General features: G+C 54.3%; 2 protein-coding genes and 1 long non-coding RNA gene across 3 annotated transcripts in view; 2 read left to right on the top strand and 1 right to left on the bottom strand.

Moving 5' to 3' along the window:
• LOC145534150 (uncharacterized) overlaps positions 1-19,304 on the bottom strand; it is a 694,441-nt gene that overhangs the window by 398,107 nt on the left and 277,030 nt on the right. The window contains exons 38-39 of the long non-coding RNA XR_014074276.1: positions 12,174-12,285; positions 4,541-4,652 (exon numbers count right to left, since the gene is read on the bottom strand). This is a non-coding gene — a long non-coding RNA (uncharacterized LOC145534150). The remainder of the gene's footprint in view (positions 1-4,540; positions 4,653-12,173; positions 12,286-19,304) is intronic.
• LOC145534132 (uncharacterized) lies at positions 8,354-10,141 on the top strand. Its single transcript, XM_081561505.1, has 3 exons — positions 8,354-8,523; positions 8,923-9,235; positions 9,489-10,141. The coding sequence occupies exons 1-3, from the start codon at positions 8,389-8,391 to the stop codon at positions 10,115-10,117; spliced, it is 1,077 nt and encodes a 358-aa protein (XP_081417631.1). The 5' UTR covers positions 8,354-8,388; the 3' UTR covers positions 10,118-10,141.
• LOC145533989 (uncharacterized) lies at positions 15,074-17,884 on the top strand. Its single transcript, XM_081561350.1, has 3 exons — positions 15,074-16,169; positions 16,569-16,881; positions 17,134-17,884. The coding sequence occupies exons 1-3, from the start codon at positions 15,933-15,935 to the stop codon at positions 17,760-17,762; spliced, it is 1,179 nt and encodes a 392-aa protein (XP_081417476.1). The 5' UTR covers positions 15,074-15,932; the 3' UTR covers positions 17,763-17,884.

The following is a 19,304-nucleotide window of genomic DNA, read 5'->3' as shown; positions in this document are numbered from 1 at the left end:
CTTCCGTCCATGGAATTCAGGGCAATTTTTTCTGTCCCAGTAAATGCCCACCCTGGGTGATCCAAAGGCAAGGGCTCAGAGGCTCCTGAGAGACTAACTCCTTTCAGCTGAGCACAGAGCTGGCTCCTCACTGGGATGCCTGTGGCCTGGGGCTCCCTGAGGGGAGAGCAGCACTCGCCCCACCGTGTGGTCACTGCTGGAAGTGCAGGCTGCTCCTCACTCCCCCTTGACAGTGTCCCTGAGGGCAGAACAGTGTGAATCGAATCAAGGTGGAAATGCAAACTCCAATGCAACCAAACTCCCCACAAGGTCTCTAAAACCACTCAGGAACAGGGAATTGGAAACTGCAGGGGATGACAGGAATGGAGATGGAGACTTGACACCTTACACCGAGTTCACTTCCAGTTATCCCTAGACAAACTTTCCATGAAAACTTGCCACAAATCTCGAAGAACAATGAGCAGAAACCGGACACGTGCTTTGAGTCTTCACACACAAAACTAAAAGCCAGTCCACAAAAAAAAAAAACCCAGAGACTACAGTGGACTTTGCAAAATCAAAGATATCTACTGTGGGAAAGACCTCATGACAAAAGCAAAAGACAGGTCATACATCGCGAGACGAATGAGTGGAAACACAAAGCTTATCAAGGATGTGTCTCCAAACAGACAAAGAACACCAACGCAACAAGCCTGTGAAAACTAGGGAAAGGTCTGAAGGGACACCAGACTGAGGAAGACACACACAGAGGATCCCGGATGATGTCCAGCACTGAGGGCCTGAAGAAACAACGGTCTAGTTGCACCCCCTCAGGCCTGTGTGACCGTGGATGAGGCCTCTGTTTCCCGGTGGCTCTGAGAGATGGACAGGGAGGAAGGGGAAGAGAAGTCACTTGCATTTCTAATACTCACAGCAAAGTCTTCCAACGAGAAGGGAATTATCACCCCCACTGACAATGCCATTCACTGAAGTGATACCCAGCAGTCCATCTAACCCAGAAGGGAAGGATGGACCTGTTCTCACAAAACGGCGAGAGATGGAAGAAGGAAGATCAAGCCCACACCAATCACTGGAAAGAGAAGCTGTGCTCAGGGCTTGAAAGAATTCCTATTGGGAAAATGATGTCACAGCCCCACAAGGCAATCCACAGCTTCGATGCTATTCCTCCCAAAATGCCAATGCATTTTCGCACCGAACAAAGAATTGCAAAAGGGGTACGGAGACAGAAAAGAGCCTAAACTGTCAATACAATCCGACGAAAAAGCCCCGATACGGACATCCAAGGTTGTGTGAAAGGAAATTAGACGACCAAACTAGGATCCTCAGGAGAGTATCGGAGAAGGCAATGGCGACCCACTCCAGTACTCTTGCCTGGAAAACGTCCTGGACGGAGGAGCCTGGTAGGCTGCAGGCCATGGGGTCACGCAGAGTCAGACACGACTGAAGTGACTTAGCCGCAGCAGCAGCAGCAGGACAGTATGCTATTGGGAATACAACAACACACACAGATCCAGATCGATGGAATAAAGTGGAGGGTCCAGAAACAAACCCCAGCATCCATGGTCAACTCATCTCTGACACAGAAGGGGAGAATATCCAAATGGGAACAAGAAAGCCTCTTCAATCAATGTCCATGGGAAAACCAGACAGCTACATCTGAAGAACGCTATTGGTTTTGATCTCATACCACCTCAATATAGGGGGAAAACCTCACCCTAAAGACTGATGTCATGAGATAGCTAGAAAGAAGCGTAGGTCAAAGGCTCCTTAACATCAGAGTCTCCTTGCCATTTGCTGGGCGGAGGTCGAAATGGGTCTCTTCAAGTAAGGCAAAGAGGTACACGAAGTACACCCATGGGTTTCCATCCAATGGAACCTCTTCACAACAGAGAAGCTAAGCATTCACAAATGCAAAAGATAGGAAACAGAACATGAGAGACTCCTTGCAAGTGGTGTATCTGAGAAGGGGTTCATATGGAAAGAGACGAAGAATGCACAGCACTCAGATTCCAAGAAACAACACCACCACCACCCTTGACCCTTCCCCCATGACCAACTCCGACCTAAAGCCTTTCTCTCCCTCTAACCTATCCCTAAAACATAACCCTCATCTAATCATATACATGTGCATCCCTAGCATCCATCCATCCACACACGAGAGAGAAAGAGGAAGACACAGACGGAACTGAGAAAGGAAAAGAGAGGGACACAGCCAGAGAGAGACACGGAACCAAAGAGAGGAAAGGAGTCGACGGTCCAGACTTTTCCTCAATCTGCCTCGAAGGTAGAAGCAATGACAGCGCCCTTCCACCCCAGAAGGGGGAAAAGGACGGAAGGTTTGGAGAGGAAAAGACAAGAACGCAGGGAGCCATTAGAAGCTCAGCCACCCGCAGAAGCCGAGCTGGGACACTTGAACAGAATCTCAATGGAAACAGAGGAGCAGAAAGTTGGCTACTCTTTTCTATAAGAGAGGGAGACCTTCGAGTCTTCCTTTCGGTCCTCCAACTTGGATGCGGGGTCTCAAAACAGTCAGGAGGGGGAGTGCCTTTTCCTGGGTACCACGGCACATCCAGGCCTCGTTCTGCCCCATTCTGTGCTGTGTCAGCCCTGGATGGAATCTTTCTTTCTGAAGTCTCAGCGCACGAGCTCCACGTGATATCGGCCCCAGGTGGAAAGGCATGGAGCTGCTCGTAGGCCGACAGACCTAGGAAGCAGATGGGAGAATGACCACCACTCATGAGTGTTTTTTGGACTCTCCAACTACTGTAAGACTCCATTGGAGAGTTCTCATTTGTACGTCATTTGAACTAGCCTTTGATATCTGAAAGGACGGTGTACGTCCTTTCAAGATACCATGTGCCAAACGAAGCCCTTTTGGCAACTGCCATCATTATCTCCAGGCAGGCATTGCTGTGTCAAGGGTGACATCTCAGCCAGAAGGCAGAGGCTGAGCTCGTCTTGTTGCACCAGCTCCCAAAAGAAGCCAAGAAAGGGAGCTGGAACAACAAACCACCCCAACACCCAGGAAAGCGTTCTTCATGACAGAAGGCTAGAAAATGACCCAACATCCTTGTGGCCCAGAACCCCTCTAGAAAATCACTGTTCCATAAAAAAGAGAAACACATGGGAAGTTCCAAGGAGAGGCAATGCCCATGGCCCGTGTACTTGAGAGACGGCCTGACCGCTCCGGGGAAGACACGCACCGACGGAACCCCTTGGGAAACAGCAGTGATAGTCCTCACCGTCGTAAGGGTTTCCTCTGGGGACAACCTGCCCGGGGCACCACACGAGGGAGCAGACCGGCTTCTCTTCCTCTGCCCCCACACCATTCACTCATGAAGGCAGCTCAGGTGTTCTCATGCCCTGCCTGCCTGCCTGCCTGGCTCATCCGTGAGCTGTGACCACCTACAGGGCAGGACTCCACCTTCTCCTCTCTGTGTACCGTGAATCTGCACACAGTGGGCTTGCAGAACCTTAGGAGACTTGAGCCATTCCCACTCGAGCCAGAACCCTCCCCAGGAAGGAAAACAGCTGTGGAGTCGTTTTGGCCCCAGCACTGGTTCGAAAGCCTGGCGCCTCCTACAGCCTCTACGGTGTGAAGAGGGAGGTCCCTTCTGACAGAGCTTTCCGGGTCTCAGATCTAAGCTGTTGTTTCACTGTCAGCTGTGTCTCTTCCGTTGCAGCCAGGTGGGCCACGCTGCTCCAAAGGAGCTCACAAGCTGAGTTTCAAGGGAGGTATAGAGAGGACAGGGATGGCTACAACGTACTGCAAACTGAGTGAGGGTCCCCACAATCCTCAGCAAAGGTCTGTGGTGTGCAAGTGGGGAGTAGAGGGCCCCCAAGTTCCAAAGGAAGGGAGGTAGTCGGGAGCTAAAGCCCTTGGCCGCTGTGGTAGTAGCTGCAGATGGCAGCTCGTCCACAGTGCACTTCGAATGAGGTCATATGAGCGGGACTCTGGAAATGGCTCCGAAATCGGGAGAAAGGGGTCAGGGTATGTGGGAATCCGGCGGGGGTGGGGGGTGGATGAAGGAAGGTGTCCCTCCTCTCTCCAGTGCAATTTGGTTTGGTGAGTCTCAAAGCTACCAGATGGCACTTCCCAAGTCAGGCCCCCGCAGGAATCAGGGTGGGCTGCGTGCCTCGGCCCCTGCCACAGGGACAAGCCACACCAGTGGCCTCCCTGAGCTCCAATGGCCGGATCTGGGGGTTCTGTCTGGGTGCACACCTCCTTGCTGTGGCCAAGTTCCCCCCTTCTCTGAGCACCAGCTTCATCCTCTCGAATGAGGACATCGATTGCTACCTTGGCACGTTACTCTCTTCATCCTGTGAAGACTCATTAGGCTTATCCTACAATTACTAGCTGGCCCGAAGAGATATCTCCTGAATCCAGATTAAGCTGGAGTCTCCCAGGCTCATCTGGCATGTCTTCCCTGAAGTCTGCCAAAACCCACACCCTTGCATTTCCAGGGACTCCCCTTAGCCAGCTGGGCAGAAAACCCAGCATGGTTCAAACAAGCTGACAGACAAGCGGGAGAGGACTCACGGGCAGACGGCTTCCCTCAGGTCTCGGGTGGAGCTCTGGGACCACAGCAGCAACGGGCCATCCCAGGCCCTGGGCTCAGCAGCGCCCTCATTCTCAGGCCGGCGGCTCTGCCCTGAGGGGAGCAGGAAGGTCACCAACTGCCGCAGGCGGGCCTCACGCCCCTCCCACTGCTGGAGCCTGACCTCCCCCGGCCCCACCCCTTCCCCTACCCCAGCAGGACGACAGCTCGTCTTCCCCTGGCTTCCAACGGGAGGCCCGGCCCTGGGCCCCGATTGGGCACTGCCCCAGCCCGGAGCCAATCACAGTGGCCAGGGAGGTGGAACGCACCGATTGGCCAGGGCCAGGTCATGTGACCATACTCCCCAGGAAACTCAAGTATTACCAAACACAATGAACAGAATTATCCAGTAAAGGCAAACCGTGCTTTTTAATGAGGCCAATGTCACAGAAAAAAAAAAAAATGCTTCACAATGAACTGCTCAAGGAAGCTACTAAATAAACTTTCAGAAAAGTTTAGTAGTTTTTTTTTTTTTTAATAGGGTGACGGAGAGCTATACCTTTCCCGTCTATGTGAATTTAGGTTTAAACTAGATTTCCCTTGGCTATTATATAAGACAAAAAAACCCACATCCCCCCCTTTCACTCCCCCCCACCCCCAAAAAGTGTTTTAATCTATAGAATTTTTGTGTCCTCAGTTGTGTCTGATTCGCGGCAACTCACGAACTCTACACAGCCAGGCTCTTCCGTCCATGGAATTCAGGGCAATTTTTTCTGTCCCAGTAAATGCCCACCCTGGGTGATCCAAAGGCAAGGGCTCAGAGGCTCCTGAGAGACTAACTCCTTTCAGCTGAGCACAGAGCTGGCTCCTCACTGGGATGCCTGTGGCCTGGGGCTCCCTGAGGGGAGAGCAGCACTCGCCCCACCGTGTGGTCACTGCTGGAAGTGCAGGCTGCTCCTCACTCCCCCTTGACAGTGTCCCTGAGGGCAGAACAGTGTGAATCGAATCAAGGTGGAAATGCAAACTCCAATGCAACCAAACTCCCCACAAGGTCTCTAAAACCACTCAGGAACAGGGAATTGGAAACTGCAGGGGATGACAGGAATGGAGATGGAGACTTGACACCTTACACCGAGTTCACTTCCAGTTATCCCTAGACAAACTTTCCATGAAAACTTGTCACAAATCTCGAAGAACAATGAGCAGAAACCGGACACGTGCTTTGAGTCTTCACACACAAAACTAAAAGCCAGTCCACAAAAAAAAAAAAAAAACCCAGAGAATACAGTGGACTTTGCAAAATCAAAGATATCTACTGTGGGAAATACCTCACGACAAAAGCAAAAGACAGGTCATACATCGCGAGACGAATGAGTGGAAACACAAAGCTTATCAAGGATGTGTCTCCAAACAGACAAAGAACACCAACACAACAAGCCTGTGAAAACTAGGGAAAGGTCTGAAGGGACACCAGACTGAGGAAGACACACACAGAGGATCCCGGATGATGTCCAGCACTGAGGGCCTGAAGAAACAACAGTCTAGTTGCACCCCCTCAGGCCTGTGTGACCGTGGATGAGGCCTCTGTTTCCCGGTGGCTCTGAGAGACGGACAGGGAGGAAGGGGAAGAGAAGTCACTTGCATTTCTAATACTCACAGCAAAGTCTTCCAACGAGAAGGGAATTATCACCCCCACTGACAATGCCATTCACTGAAGTGATACCCAGCAGTCCATCTAACCCAGAAGGGAAGGATGGACCTGTTCTCACAAAACGGCGAGAGATGGAAGAAGGAAGATCAAGCCCACACCAATCACTGGAAAGAGAAGCTGTGCTCAGGGCTTGAAAGAATTCCTATTGGGAAAATGATGTCACAGCCCCACAAGGCAATCCACAGCTTCGATGCTATTCCTCCCAAAATGCCAATGCATTTTCGCACCGAACAAAGAATTGCAAAAGGGGTACGGAGACAGAAAAGAGCCTAAACTGTCAATACAATCCGATGAAAAAGCCCCGATACGGACATCCAAGGTTGTGTGAAAGGAAATTAGACGACCAAACTAGGATCCTCAGGAGAGTATCGGAGAAGGCAATGGCGACCCACTCCAGTACTCTTGCCTGGAAAACGTCCTGGACGGAGGAGCCTGGTAGGCTGCAGGCCATGGGGTCACGCAGAGTCAGACACGACTGAAGTGACTTAGCCGCAGCAGCAGCAGCAGGACAGTATGCTATTGGGAATACAACAACACACACAGATCCAGATCGATGGAATAAAGTGGAGGGTCCAGAAACAAACCCCAGCATCCATGGTCAACTCATCTCTGACACAGAAGGGGAGAATATCCAAATGGGAACAAGAAAGCCTCTTCAATCAATGTCCATGGGAAAACCAGACAGCTACATCTGAAGAACGCTATTGGTTTTGATCTCATACCACCTCAATATAGGGGGAAAACCTCACCCTAAAGACTGATGTCATGAGATAGCTAGAAAGAAGCGTAGGTCAAAGGCTCCTTAACATCAGAGTCTCCTTGCCATTTGCTGGGCGGAGGTCGAAATGGGTCTCTTCAAGTAAGGCAAAGAGGTACACGAAGTACACCCATGGGTTTCCATCCAATGGAACCTCTTCACAACAGAGAAGCTAAGCATTCACAAATGCAAAAGATAGGAAACAGAACATGAGAGACTCCTTGCAAGTGGTGTATCTGAGAAGGGGTTCATATGGAAAGAGACGAAGAATGCACAGCACTCAGATTCCAAGAAACAACACCACCACCACCCTTGACCCTTCCCCCATGACCAACTCCGACCTAAAGCCTTTCTCTCCCTCTAACCTATCCCTAAAACATAACCCTCATCTAATCATATACATGTGCATCCCTAGCATCCATCCATCCACACACGAGAGAGAAAGAGGAAGACACAGACGGAACTGAGAAAGGAAAAGAGAGGGACACAGCCAGAGAGAGACACGGAACCAAAGAGAGGAAAGGAGTCGACGGTCCAGACTTTTCCTCAATCTGCCTCGAAGGTAGAAGCAATGACAGCGCCCTTCCACCCCAGAAGGGGGAAAAGGACGGAAGGTTTGGAGAGGAAAAGACAAGAACGCAGGGAGCCATTAGAAGCTCAGCCACCCGCAGAAGCCGAGCTGGGACACTTGAACAGAATCTCAATGGAAACAGAGGAGCAGAAATTTGGCTACTCTTTTCTATAAGAGAGGGAGACCTTCGAGTCTTCCTTTCGGTCCTCCAACTTGGATGCGGGGTCTCAAAACAGTCAGGAGGGGGAGTGCCTTTTCCTGGGTACCACGGCACATCCAGGCCTCGTTCTGCCCCATTCTGTGCTGTGTCAGCCCTGGATGGAATCTTTCTTTCTGAAGTCTCAGCGCACAAGCTCCACGTGATATCGGCCCCAGGTGGAAAGGCATGGAGCTGCTCGTAGGCCGACAGACCTAGGAAGCAGATGGGAGAATGACCACCACTCTGCAGATGGAGAGACTGGGGCAACCCTGAGGGGCATATGCTTGTCCAGGGCCACACCACTTATGAGAAGAAGGAGCCTGGTCTGAGAGCAGTGGGGTCCTCGGAGCTCAGGCCCTGGCTGAACCCAGGCCTCCCCAGGGCTGTGGGCTGGGCTGTGTGGGTGTCACTGTGCCTGCACATGGCCTAAGGGGGGTGGTCGAGCAGTCAGAAACCCAGAGATTCCCTTGGGAAGTTTTGGGGAAGGGACCTCAGCACGAACCCCAGGAGATGATGTCACCTGCCGGCAACAGAACCCAACAGAACCCGCAGCCCGGGTATCCAGGCCTCCAGAGCGGAGAGGAGCCCCCAGCCAGTTCACTGGCTGCCAGGATGTTCTGCTGTTTGCCCCTGCCCAGAGGCCGGGGCCTCAGGAGTGCTCACAGGCAGTGTGCGCGGGCACCCTGTCGACATTGGCTCAGGACACCCCCGAGAGGCCTCTGGCCCTTTGCCCGGAGAAACAGAAGGGTAACACGGGGAGCCCCAGGACGGACCAGGCCGCCTCTCCCATGCCACCCGGAAACAGCGGGTCCTTTGCCTGTGTGTGTGGATGCGGGTTTCTTGGGGTGTGTCTCCCTCAAGGAAGCCCAGGCGGATGTGGGGTCAGAAGCCTGCGGACAAGTTGTGTCCACACCCCAGGGGAGAGCAGGCTGGGCGGGATGGGGAGAGTGCGGGCAGCGGCGGCCGCCCAGGCGGACCTCACACCCTCAGGTGGGTCTCTTTCCTCCCGGGTGGGGATCTGAGCAGACACACGTCTCTGACCCTTCTGGGAAGAGAAGTTCGAGCAGGCAGAAGCAGCGGCTCCACTGCCCAGGCCCAGCTCGGAAAACTCCTAGCATGGCTGGCTGACGGTCACTGTCGTTGCAGAGCTTCCCACGTGATGAGGCCGAGGACGGGGACACCCCATCCACCTCCCGGAGGGAGGGGTCGGAGCACCACCCCCCCGCCCGTGAGGCCCAGTGCAGGCTCCAGGTGAGCGTGCCCACGGAGGCATCAGCCCCACCGGGGGAGAAGCGGAGGCGGGGAAGGCCTGCTGCCGAGACACCGCCCAGGATACACCCGGCGGCCCAGTCTGAGGCTGCCACGGAGCTCAGCACACCCGGCTCCGACCCAGAGTCCCGAGAACCCCGGCCTCTGAGGCAGCAGGAGGACCTGGAGCCCAGCACGCCAGAGCACAGAGGTGAGGACGCTGGGGCTGGTGCACGGGAGTGTGTGGGGAGGGGGTGCTGAGCTACACAGGGACGAGTCCCCGAAAGCTGCTGCTGGGCCTGCAGCAAGCGCTGGCCTCACACCCCCCCGCCCCCCATCTTGCACACTTCAGTCCCAAAAGACATCCGACGCTGGGTATTCTTTGGGAATCTCTTGGAAGCTTTCTGTCCCGGGAGACGCACATGCCAAGGCTGGCCTGTGGGCAAACTTTGCTTCTCCCCCAGCTCTAGCACTGGCCTCCAACTGGAACCAGGCTCCGCTTCCCAGACCTGTCCCTACAGAGGTGCTGGCTCCAGGTGCAGGACCCAGGGATCCACCGAGGGCAGATGGAGAACCGAGACTTGCCCTCGCAGAGACACCAGGCCAGCTGGGTACTGGCCAGCACACCGGGCAGATCGGATCTCCATGCCTGCAGGACCCCCAGCCCCAGGCACTGATGTCCCACCCCCTCAGCCAGAACCTCCACCTCCACGTGCACCTCTACCTGCTCGGGCTCTGGCAGGAGAACCCGAGGCAGAGGAGGAGTCACCGCCTCGGCAGGGAGAGCCTGCCCTGGCTCCCGCGCAACACCCAGACGCCCACGATGACTCACCCACCCCTGCAGGGAGAACGAGCCCCCGCTCTGGACAGACACCCAGAGCCCTTGCCGGAAACACCACGTCCAGGGGAGCGGTCGGCTCTGCAGCCTCCATCCCTGTCTGCTCACCGTGGACACTGGCAACTCGGTCTGCCCCCAGGGGACATGGAGTTCCTTTCCCCTGAACTGCTTTGCATTTGCTTTGTTTCCACCTTTCTGGTGATGTTTTATTTTTTGTATGGTTTCCTGTACTTTTGTTGGTTAAGTTGGGATTAGTAAACTTTTTCATCATTGTTGCAATTTGGGAACACTGTTGTGTAACTCTGGTGATACTGTGTTACCATCACCACTTTGTAGTTTCAGACCCGTTTGATCTTTATGCCCCACCCCCCAACAAAGCCTGGATTCAAGGCAAGCACGCCCTGTTCATCCCTTCCCCCGATCCTGAACACAATTTCATCCTTTCTTTGTGCATTCCTTCCTATATTCTTGGTGTCCCCAATCAATGACTCTCAGTGAAATGACTGAAGGAGTGTTTTTTGGACTCTCCAACTACTGTAAGACTCCATTGGAGAGTTCTCATTTGTACGTCATTTGAACTAGCCTTTGATATCTGAAAGGACGGTGTACGTCCTTTCAAGATACCATGTGCCAAACGAAGCCCTTTTGGCAACTGCCATCATTATCTCCAGGCAGGCATTGCTGTGTCAAGGGTGACATCTCAGCCAGAAGGCAGAGGCTGAGCTCGTCTTGTTGCACCAGCTCCCAAAAGAAGCCAAGAAAGGGAGCTGGAACAACAAACCACCCCAACACCCAGGAAAGCGTTCTTCATGACAGAAGGCTAGAAAATGACCCAACATCCTTGTGGCCCAGAACCCCTCTAGAAAATCACTGTTCCATAAAAAAGAGAAACACATGGGAAGTTCCAAGGAGAGGCAATGCCCATGGCCCGTGTACTTGAGAGACGGCCTGACCGCTCCGGGGAAGACACGCACCGACGGAACCCCTTGGGAAACAGCAGTGATAGTCCTCACCGTCGTAAGGGTTTCCTCTGGGGACAACCTGCCCGGGGCACCACACGAGGGAGCAGACCGGCTTCTCTTCCTCTGCCCCCACACCATTCACTCATGAAGGCAGCTCAGGTGTTCTCATGCCCTGCCTGCCTGCCTGCCTGGCTCATCCGTGAGCTGTGACCACCTACAGGGCAGGACTCCACCTTCTCCTCTCTGTGTACCGTGAATCTGCACACAGTGGGCTTGCAGAACCTTAGGAGACTTGAGCCATTCCCACTCGAGCCAGAACCCTCCCCAGGAAGGAAAACAGCTGTGGAGTCGTTTTGGCCCCAGCACTGGTTCGAAAGCCTGGCGCCTCCTACAGCCTCTACGGTGTGAAGAGGGAGGTCCCTTCTGACAGAGCTTTCCGGGTCTCAGATCTAAGCTGTTGTTTCACTGTCAGCTGTGTCTCTTCCGTTGCAGCCAGGTGGGCCACGCTGCTCCAAAGGAGCTCACAAGCTGAGTTTCAAGGGAGGTATAGAGAGGACAGGGATGGCTACAACGTACTGCAAACTGAGTGAGGGTCCCCACAATCCTCAGCAAAGGTCTGTGGTGTGCAAGTGGGGAGTAGAGGGCCCCCAAGTTCCAAAGGAAGGGAGGTAGTCGGGAGCTAAAGCCCTTGGCCGCTGTGGTAGTAGCTGCAGATGGCAGCTCGTCCACAGTGCACTTCAAATGAGGTCATATGAGCGGGACTCTGGAAATGGCTCCGAAATCGGGAGAAAGGGGTCAGGGTATGTGGGAATCCGGCGGGGGTGGGGGGTGGATGAAGGAAGGTGTCCCTCCTCTCTCCAGTGCAATTTGGTTTGGTGAGTCTCAAAGCTACCAGATGGCACTTCCCAAGTCAGGCCCCCGCAGGAATCAGGGTGGGCTGCGTGCCTCGGCCCCTGCCACAGGGACAAGCCACACCAGTGGCCTCCCTGAGCTCCAATGGCCGGATCTGGGGGTTCTGTCTGGGTGCACACCTCCTTGCTGTGGCCAAGTTCCCCCCTTCTCTGAGCACCAGCTTCATCCTCTCGAATGAGGACATCGATTGCTACCTTGGCACGTTACTCTCTTCATCCTGTGAAGACTCATTAGGCTTATCCTACAATTACTAGCTGGCCCGAAGAGATATCTCCTGAATCCAGATTAAGCTGGAGTCTCCCAGGCTCATCTGGCATGTCTTCCCTGAAGTCTGCCAAAACCCACACCCTTGCATTTCCAGGGACTCCCCTTAGCCAGCTGGGCAGAAAACCCAGCATGGTTCAAACAAGCTGACAGACAAGCGGGAGAGGACTCACGGGCAGACGGCTTCCCTCAGGTCTCGGGTGGAGCTCTGGGACCACAGCAGCAACGGGCCATCCCAGGCCCTGGGCTCAGCAGCGCCCTCATTCTCAGGCCGGCGGCTCTGCCCTGAGGGGAGCAGGAAGGTCACCAACTGCCGCAGGCGGGCCTCACGCCCCTCCCACTGCTGGAGCCTGACCTCCCCCGGCCCCACCCCTTCCCCTACCCCAGCAGGACGACAGCTCGTCTTCCCCTGGCTTCCAACGGGAGGCCCGGCCCTGGGCCCCGATTGGGCACTGCCCCAGCCCGGAGCCAATCACAGTGGCCAGGGAGGTGGAACGCACCGATTGGCCAGGGCCAGGTCATGTGACCATACTCCCCAGGAAACTCAAGTATTACCAAGGTTCCCTAAGAAACCAATGAACAGAATTATCCAGTAAAGGCAAACCGTGCTTTTTAATGAGGCCAATGTCACAGAAAAAAAAAAAAAAATGCTTCACAATGAACTGCTCAAGGAAGCTACTAAATAAACTTTCAGAAAAGTTTAGTAGTTTTTTTTTTTTTTAATAGGGTGACGGAGAGCTATACCTTTCCCGTCTATGTGAATTTAGGTTTAAACTAGATTTCCCTTGGCTATTATATAAGACAAAAAAACCCACATCCCCCCCTTTCACTCCCCCCCACCCCCAAAAAGTGTTTTAATCTATAGAATTTTTGTGTCCTCAGTTGTGTCTGATTCGCGGCAACTCACGAACTCTACACAGCCAGGCTCTTCCGTCCATGGAATTCAGGGCAATTTTTTCTGTCCCAGTAAATGCCCACCCTGGGTGATCCAAAGGCAAGGGCTCAGAGGCTCCTGAGAGACTAACTCCTTTCAGCTGAGCACAGAGCTGGCTCCTCACTGGGATGCCTGTGGCCTGGGGCTCCCTGAGGGGAGAGCAGCACTCGCCCCACCGTGTGGTCACTGCTGGAAGTGCAGGCTGCTCCTCACTCCCCCTTGACAGTGTCCCTGAGGGCAGAACAGTGTGAATCGAATCAAGGTGGAAATGCAAACTCCAATGCAACCAAACTCCCCACAAGGTCTCTAAAACCACTCAGGAACAGGGAATTGGAAACTGCAGGGGATGACAGGAATGGAGATGGAGACTTGACACCTTACACCGAGTTCACTTCCAGTTATCCCTAGACAAACTTTCCATGAAAACTTGTCACAAATCTCGAAGAACAATGAGCAGAAACCGGACACGTGCTTTGAGTCTTCACACACAAAACTAAAAGCCAGTCCACAAAAAAAAAAAAAAACCCAGAGAATACAGTGGACTTTGCAAAATCAAAGATATCTACTGTGGGAAATACCTCACGACAAAAGCAAAAGACAGGTCATACATCGCGAGACGAATGAGTGGAAACACAAAGCTTATCAAGGATGTGTCTCCAAACAGACAAAGAACACCAACACAACAAGCCTGTGAAAACTAGGGAAAGGTCTGAAGGGACACCAGACTGAGGAAGACACACACAGAGGATCCCGGATGATGTCCAGCACTGAGGGCCTGAAGAAACAACAGTCTAGTTGCACCCCCTCAGGCCTGTGTGACCGTGGATGAGGCCTCTGTTTCCCGGTGGCTCTGAGAGACGGACAGGGAGGAAGGGGAAGAGAAGTCACTTGCATTTCTAATACTCACAGCAAAGTCTTCCAACGAGAAGGGAATTATCACCCCCACTGACAATGCCATTCACTGAAGTGATACCCACCAGTCCATCTAACCCAGAAGGGAAGGATGGACCTGTTCTCACAAAACGGCGAGAGATGGAAGAAGGAAGATCAAGCCCACACCAATCACTGGAAAGAGAAGCTGTGCTCAGGGCTTGAAAGAATTCCTATTGGGAAAATGATGTCACAGCCCCACAAGGCAATCCACAGCTTCGATGCTATTCCTCCCAAAATGCCAATGCATTTTCGCACCGAACACAGAATTGCAAAAGGGGTACGGAGACAGAAAAGAGCCTAAACTGTCAATACAATCCGATGAAAAAGCCCCGATACGGACATCCAAGGTTGTGTGAAAGGAAATTAGACGACCAAACTAGGATCCTCAGGAGAGTATCGGAGAAGGCAATGGCGACCCACTCCAGTACTCTTGCCTGGAAAACGTCCTGGACGGAGGAGCCTGGTAGGCTGCAGGCCATGGGGTCACGCAGAGTCAGACACGACTGAAGTGACTTAGCCGCAGCAGCAGCAGCAGGACAGTATGCTATTGGGAATACAACAACACACACAGATCCAGATCGATGGAATAAAGTGGAGGGTCCAGAAACAAACCCCAGCATCCATGGTCAACTCATCTCTGACACAGAAGGGGAGAATATCCAAATGGGAACAAGAAAGCCTCTTCAATCAATGTCCATGGGAAAACCAGACAGCTACATCTGAAGAACGCTATTGGTTTTGATCTCATACCACCTCAATATAGGGGGAAAACCTCACCCTAAAGACTGATGTCATGAGATAGCTAGAAAGAAGCGTAGGTCTAAGGCTCCTTAACATCAGAGTCTCCTTGCCATTTGCTGGGCGGAGGTCGAAATGGGTCTCTTCAAGTAAGGCAAAGAGGTACACGAAGTACACCCATGGGTTTCCATCCAATGGAACCTCTTCACAACAGAGAAGCTAAGCATTCACAAATGCAAAAGATAGGAAACAGAACATGAGAGACTCCTTGCAAGTGGTGTATCTGAGAAGGGGTTCATATGGAAAGAGACGAAGAATGCACAGCACTCAGATTCCAAGAAACAACACCACCACCACCCTTGACCCTTCCCCCATGACCAACTCCGACCTAAAGCCTTTCTCTCCCTCTAACCTATCCCTAAAACATAACCCTCATCTAATCATATACATGTGCATCCCTAGCATCCATCCATCCACACACGAGAGAGAAAGAGGAAGACACAGACGGAACTGAGAAAGGAAAAGAGAGGGACACAGCCAGAGAGAGACACGGAACCAAAGAGAGGAAAGGAGTCGACGGTCCAGACTTTTCCTCAATCTGCCTCGAAGGTAGAAGCAATGACAGCGCCCTTCCACCCCAGAAGGGGGAAAAGGACGGAAGGTTTGGAGAGGAAAAGACAAGAACGCAGGGAGCCATTAGAAGCTCAGCCACCCGCAGAAGCCGAGCTGGGACACTTGAACAGAATCTCAATGGAAACAGAGGAGCAGAAAGTTGGCTACTCTTTTCTATAAGAGAGGGAGACCTTCGAGTCTTCCTTTCGGTCCTCCAACTTGGATGCGGGGTCTCAAAACAGTCAGGAGGGGGAGTGCCTTTTCCTGGGTACCACGGCACATCCAGGCCTCGTTCTGCCCCATTCTGTGCTGTGTCAGCCCTGGATGGAATCTTTCTTTCTGAAGTCTCAGCGCACAAGCTCCACGTGATATCGGCCCCAGGTGGAAAGGCATGGAGCTGCTCGTAGGCCGACAGACCTAGGAAGCAGATGGGAGAATGACCACCACTCTGCAGATGGAGAGACTGGGGCAACCCTGAGGGGCATATGCTTGTCCAGGGCCACACCACTTATGAGAAGAAGGAGCCTGGTCTGAGAGCAGTGGGGTCCTCGGAGCTCAGGCCCTGGCTGAACCCAGGCCTCCCCAGGGCTGTGGGCTGGGCTGTGTGGGTGTCACTGTGCCTGCACATGGCCTAAGGGGGGTGGTCGAGCAGTCAGAAACCCAGAGATTCCCTTGGGAAGTTTTGGGGAAGGGACCTCAGCACGAACCCCAGGAGATGATGTCACCTGCCGGCAACAGAACCCAACAGAACCCGCAGCCCGGGTATCCAGGCCTCCAGAGCGGAGAGGAGCCCCCAGCCAGTTCACTGGCTGCCAGGATGTTCTGCTGTTTGCCCCTGCCCAGAGGCCGGGGCCTCAGGAGTGCTCACAGGCAGTGTGCGCGGGCACCCTGTCGACATTGGCTCAGGACACCCCCGAGAGGCCTCTGGCCCTTTGCCCGGAGAAACAGAAAGGTAACACGGGGAGCCCCAGGACGGACCAGGCCGCCTCTCCCATGCCACCCGGAAACAGCGGGTCCTTTGCCTGTGTGTGTGGATGCGGGTTTCTTGGGGTGTGTCTCCCTCAAGGAAGCCCAGGCGGATGTGGGGTCAGAAGCCTGCGGACAAGTTGTGTCCACACCCCAGGGGAGAGCAGGCTGGGCGGGATGGGGAGAGTGCGGGCAGCGGCGGCCGCCCAGGCGGACCTCACACCCTCAGGTGGGTCTCTTTCCTCCCGGGTGGGGATCTGAGCAGACACACGTCTCTGACCCTTCTGGGAAGAGAAGTTCGAGCAGGCAGAAGCAGCGGCTCCACTGCCCAGGCCCAGCTCGGAAAACTCCTAGCATGGCTGGCTGACGGTCACTGTCGTTGCAGAGCTTCCCACGTGATGAGGCCGAGGACGGGGACACCCCATCCACCTCCCGGAGGGAGGGGTCGGAGCACCACCCCCCCGCCCGTGAGGCCCAGTGCAGGCTCCAGGTGAGCGTGCCCACGGAGGCATCAGCCCCACCGGGGGAGAAGCGGAGGCGGGGAAGGCCTGCTGCCGAGACACCGCCCAGGATACACCCGGCGGCCCAGTCTGAGGCTGCCACGGAGCTCAGCACACCCGGCTCCGACCCAGAGTCCCGAGAACCCCGGCCTCTGAGGCAGCAGGAGGACCTGGAGCCCAGCACGCCAGAGCACAGAGGTGAGGACGCTGGGGCTGGTGCACGGGAGTGTGTGGGGAGGGGGTGCTGAGCTACACAGGGACGAGTCCCCGAAAGCTGCTGCTGGGCCTGCAGCAAGCGCTGGCCTCACACCCCCCGCCCCCCATCTTGCACACTTCAGTCCCAAAAGACATCCGACGCTGGGTATTCGTTGGGAATCTCTTGGAAGCTTTCTGTCCCGGGAGACGCACATGCCAAGGCTGGCCTGTGGGCAAACTTTGCTTCTCCCCCAGCTCTAGCACTGGCCTCCAACTGGAACCAGGCTCCGCTTCCCAGACCTGTCCCTACAGAGGTGCTGGCTCCAGGTGCAGGACCCAGGGATCCACCGAGGGCAGATGGAGAACCGAGACTTGCCCTCGCAGAGACACCAGGCCAGCTGGGTACTGGCCAGCACACCGGGCAGATCGGATCTCCATGCCTGCAGGACCCCCAGCCCCAGGCACTGATGTCCCACCCCCTCAGCCAGAACCTCCACCTCCACGTGCACCTCTACCTGCTCGGGCTCTGGCAGGAGAACCCGAGGCAGAGGAGGAGTCACCGCCTCGGCAGGGAGAGCCTGCCCTGGCTCCCGCGCAACACCCAGACGCCCACGATGACTCACCCACCCCTGCAGGGAGAACGAGCCCCCGCTCTGGACAGACACCCAGAGCCCTTGCCGGAAACACCACGTCCAGGGGAGCGGTCGGCTCTGCAGCCTCCATCCCCGTCTGCTCACCGTGGACGCTGGCAACTCGGTCTGCCCCCAGGGGACATGGAGTTCCTTTCCCCTGAACTGCTTTGCATTTGGTTTGTTTCCACCTTTCTGGTGATGTTTTATTTTTTGTATGGTTTCCTGTACTTTTGTTGGTTAAGTTGGGATTAGTAAACTTTTTCATCATTGTTGCAATTTGGGAACACTGTTGTGTAACTCTGGTGATACTGTGTTACCATCACCACTTTGTAGTTTCAGACCCGTTTGATCTTTATGCCCCACCCCCCAACAAAGCCTGGATTCAAGGCAAGCACGCCCTGTTCATCCCTTCCCCCGATCCTGAACACAATTTCATCCTTTCTTTGTGCATTCCTTCCTATATTCTTGGTGTCCCCAATCAATGACTCTCAGTGAAATGACTGACGGAGTGTTTTTTGGACTCTCCAACTACTGTAAGACTCCATTGGAGAGTTCTCATTTGTATGTCATTTGAACTAGCCTTTGATATCTGAAAGGACGGTGTACGTCCTTTCAAGATACCATGTGCCAAACGAAGCCCTTTTGGCAACTGCCATCATTATCTCCAGGCAGGCATTGCTGTGTCAAGGGTGACATCTCAGCCAGAAGGCAGAGGCTGAGCTCGTCTTGTTGCACCAGCTCCCAAAAGAAGCCAAGAAAGGGAGCTGGAACAACAAACCACCCCAACACCCAGGAAAGCGTTCTTCATGACAGAAGGCTAGAAAATGACCCAACATCCTTGTGGCCCAGAACCCCTCTAGAAAATCACTGTTCCATAAAAAAGAGAAACACATGGGAAGTTCCAAGGAGAGGCAATGCCCATGGCCCGTGTACTTGAGAGACGGCCTGACCGCTCCGGGGAAGACACGCACCGACGGAACCCCTTGGGAAACAGCAGTGATAGTCCTCACCGTCGTAAGGGTTTCCTCTGGGGACAACCTGCCCGGGGCACCACACGAGGGAGCAGACCGGCTTCTCTTCCTCTGCCCCCACACCATTCACTCATGAAGGCAGCTCAGGTGTTCTCAGGCCCTGCCTGCCTGCCTGCCTGGCTCATCCGTGAGCTGTGACCACCTACAGGGCAGGACTCCACCTTCTCCTCTCTGTGTACCGTGAATCTGCACACAGTGGGCTTGCAGAACCTTAGGAGACTTGAGCCATTCCCACTCGAGCCAGAACCCTCCCCAGGAAGGAAAACAGCTGTGGAGTCATTTTGGCCCCAGCACTGGTTCGAAAGCCTGGCGCCTCCTACAGCCTCTACGGTGTGAAGAGGGAGGTCCCTTCTGACAGAGCTTTCCGGGTCTCAGATCTAAGCTGTTGTTTCACTGTCAGCTGTGTCTCTTCCGTTGCAGCCAGGTGGGCCACGCTGCTCCAAAGGAGCTCACAAGCTGAGTTTCAAGGGAGGTATAGAGAGGACAGGGATGGCTACAACGTACTGCAAACTGAGTGAGGGTCCCCACAATCCTCAGCAAAGGTCTGTGGTGTGCAAGTGGGGAGTAGAGGGCCCCCAAGTTCCAAAGGAAGGGAGGTAGTCGGGAGCTAAAGCCCTTGGCCGCTGTGGTAGTAGCTGCAGATGGCAGCTCGTCCACAGTGCACTTCGAATGAGGTCATATGAGCGGGACTCTGGAAATGGCTCCGAAATCGGGAGAAAGGGGTCAGGGTATGTGGGAATCCGGCGGGGGTGGGGGGTGGATG

The sequence above is a fragment of the Giraffa tippelskirchi genome, chromosome 14 (genome assembly GCF_054371585.1).
Source record: "Giraffa tippelskirchi isolate mGirTip1 chromosome 14, T2T-mGirTip1v1.2.pri, whole genome shotgun sequence".
Classification (NCBI taxonomy): domain Eukaryota; kingdom Metazoa; phylum Chordata; class Mammalia; order Artiodactyla; family Giraffidae; genus Giraffa; species Giraffa tippelskirchi.
The sequence above is the reverse complement of the archived record's forward strand: the minus strand, read 5'-3'. Positions and strand labels throughout refer to the sequence as shown.

Coding starts and splice junctions, on each gene's coding strand:
- LOC145534132 (XM_081561505.1), top strand. CDS start 8,389: ATGTTCTGCTGTTTGCCCCTGCCCAGAGGCCGGGGCCTCAGGAGTGCT. Junction 8,524..8,922: donor TTGCCCGGAGAAACAGAAGG/GTAACACGGGGA, acceptor CTGTCGTTGCAG/AGCTTCCCACGTGATGAGGC. Junction 9,236..9,488: donor CAGCACGCCAGAGCACAGAG/GTGAGGACGCTG, acceptor CTTCTCCCCCAG/CTCTAGCACTGGCCTCCAAC.
- LOC145533989 (XM_081561350.1), top strand. CDS start 15,933: ATGATGTCACCTGCCGGCAACAGAACCCAACAGAACCCGCAGCCCGGG. Junction 16,170..16,568: donor TTGCCCGGAGAAACAGAAAG/GTAACACGGGGA, acceptor CTGTCGTTGCAG/AGCTTCCCACGTGATGAGGC. Junction 16,882..17,133: donor CAGCACGCCAGAGCACAGAG/GTGAGGACGCTG, acceptor CTTCTCCCCCAG/CTCTAGCACTGGCCTCCAAC.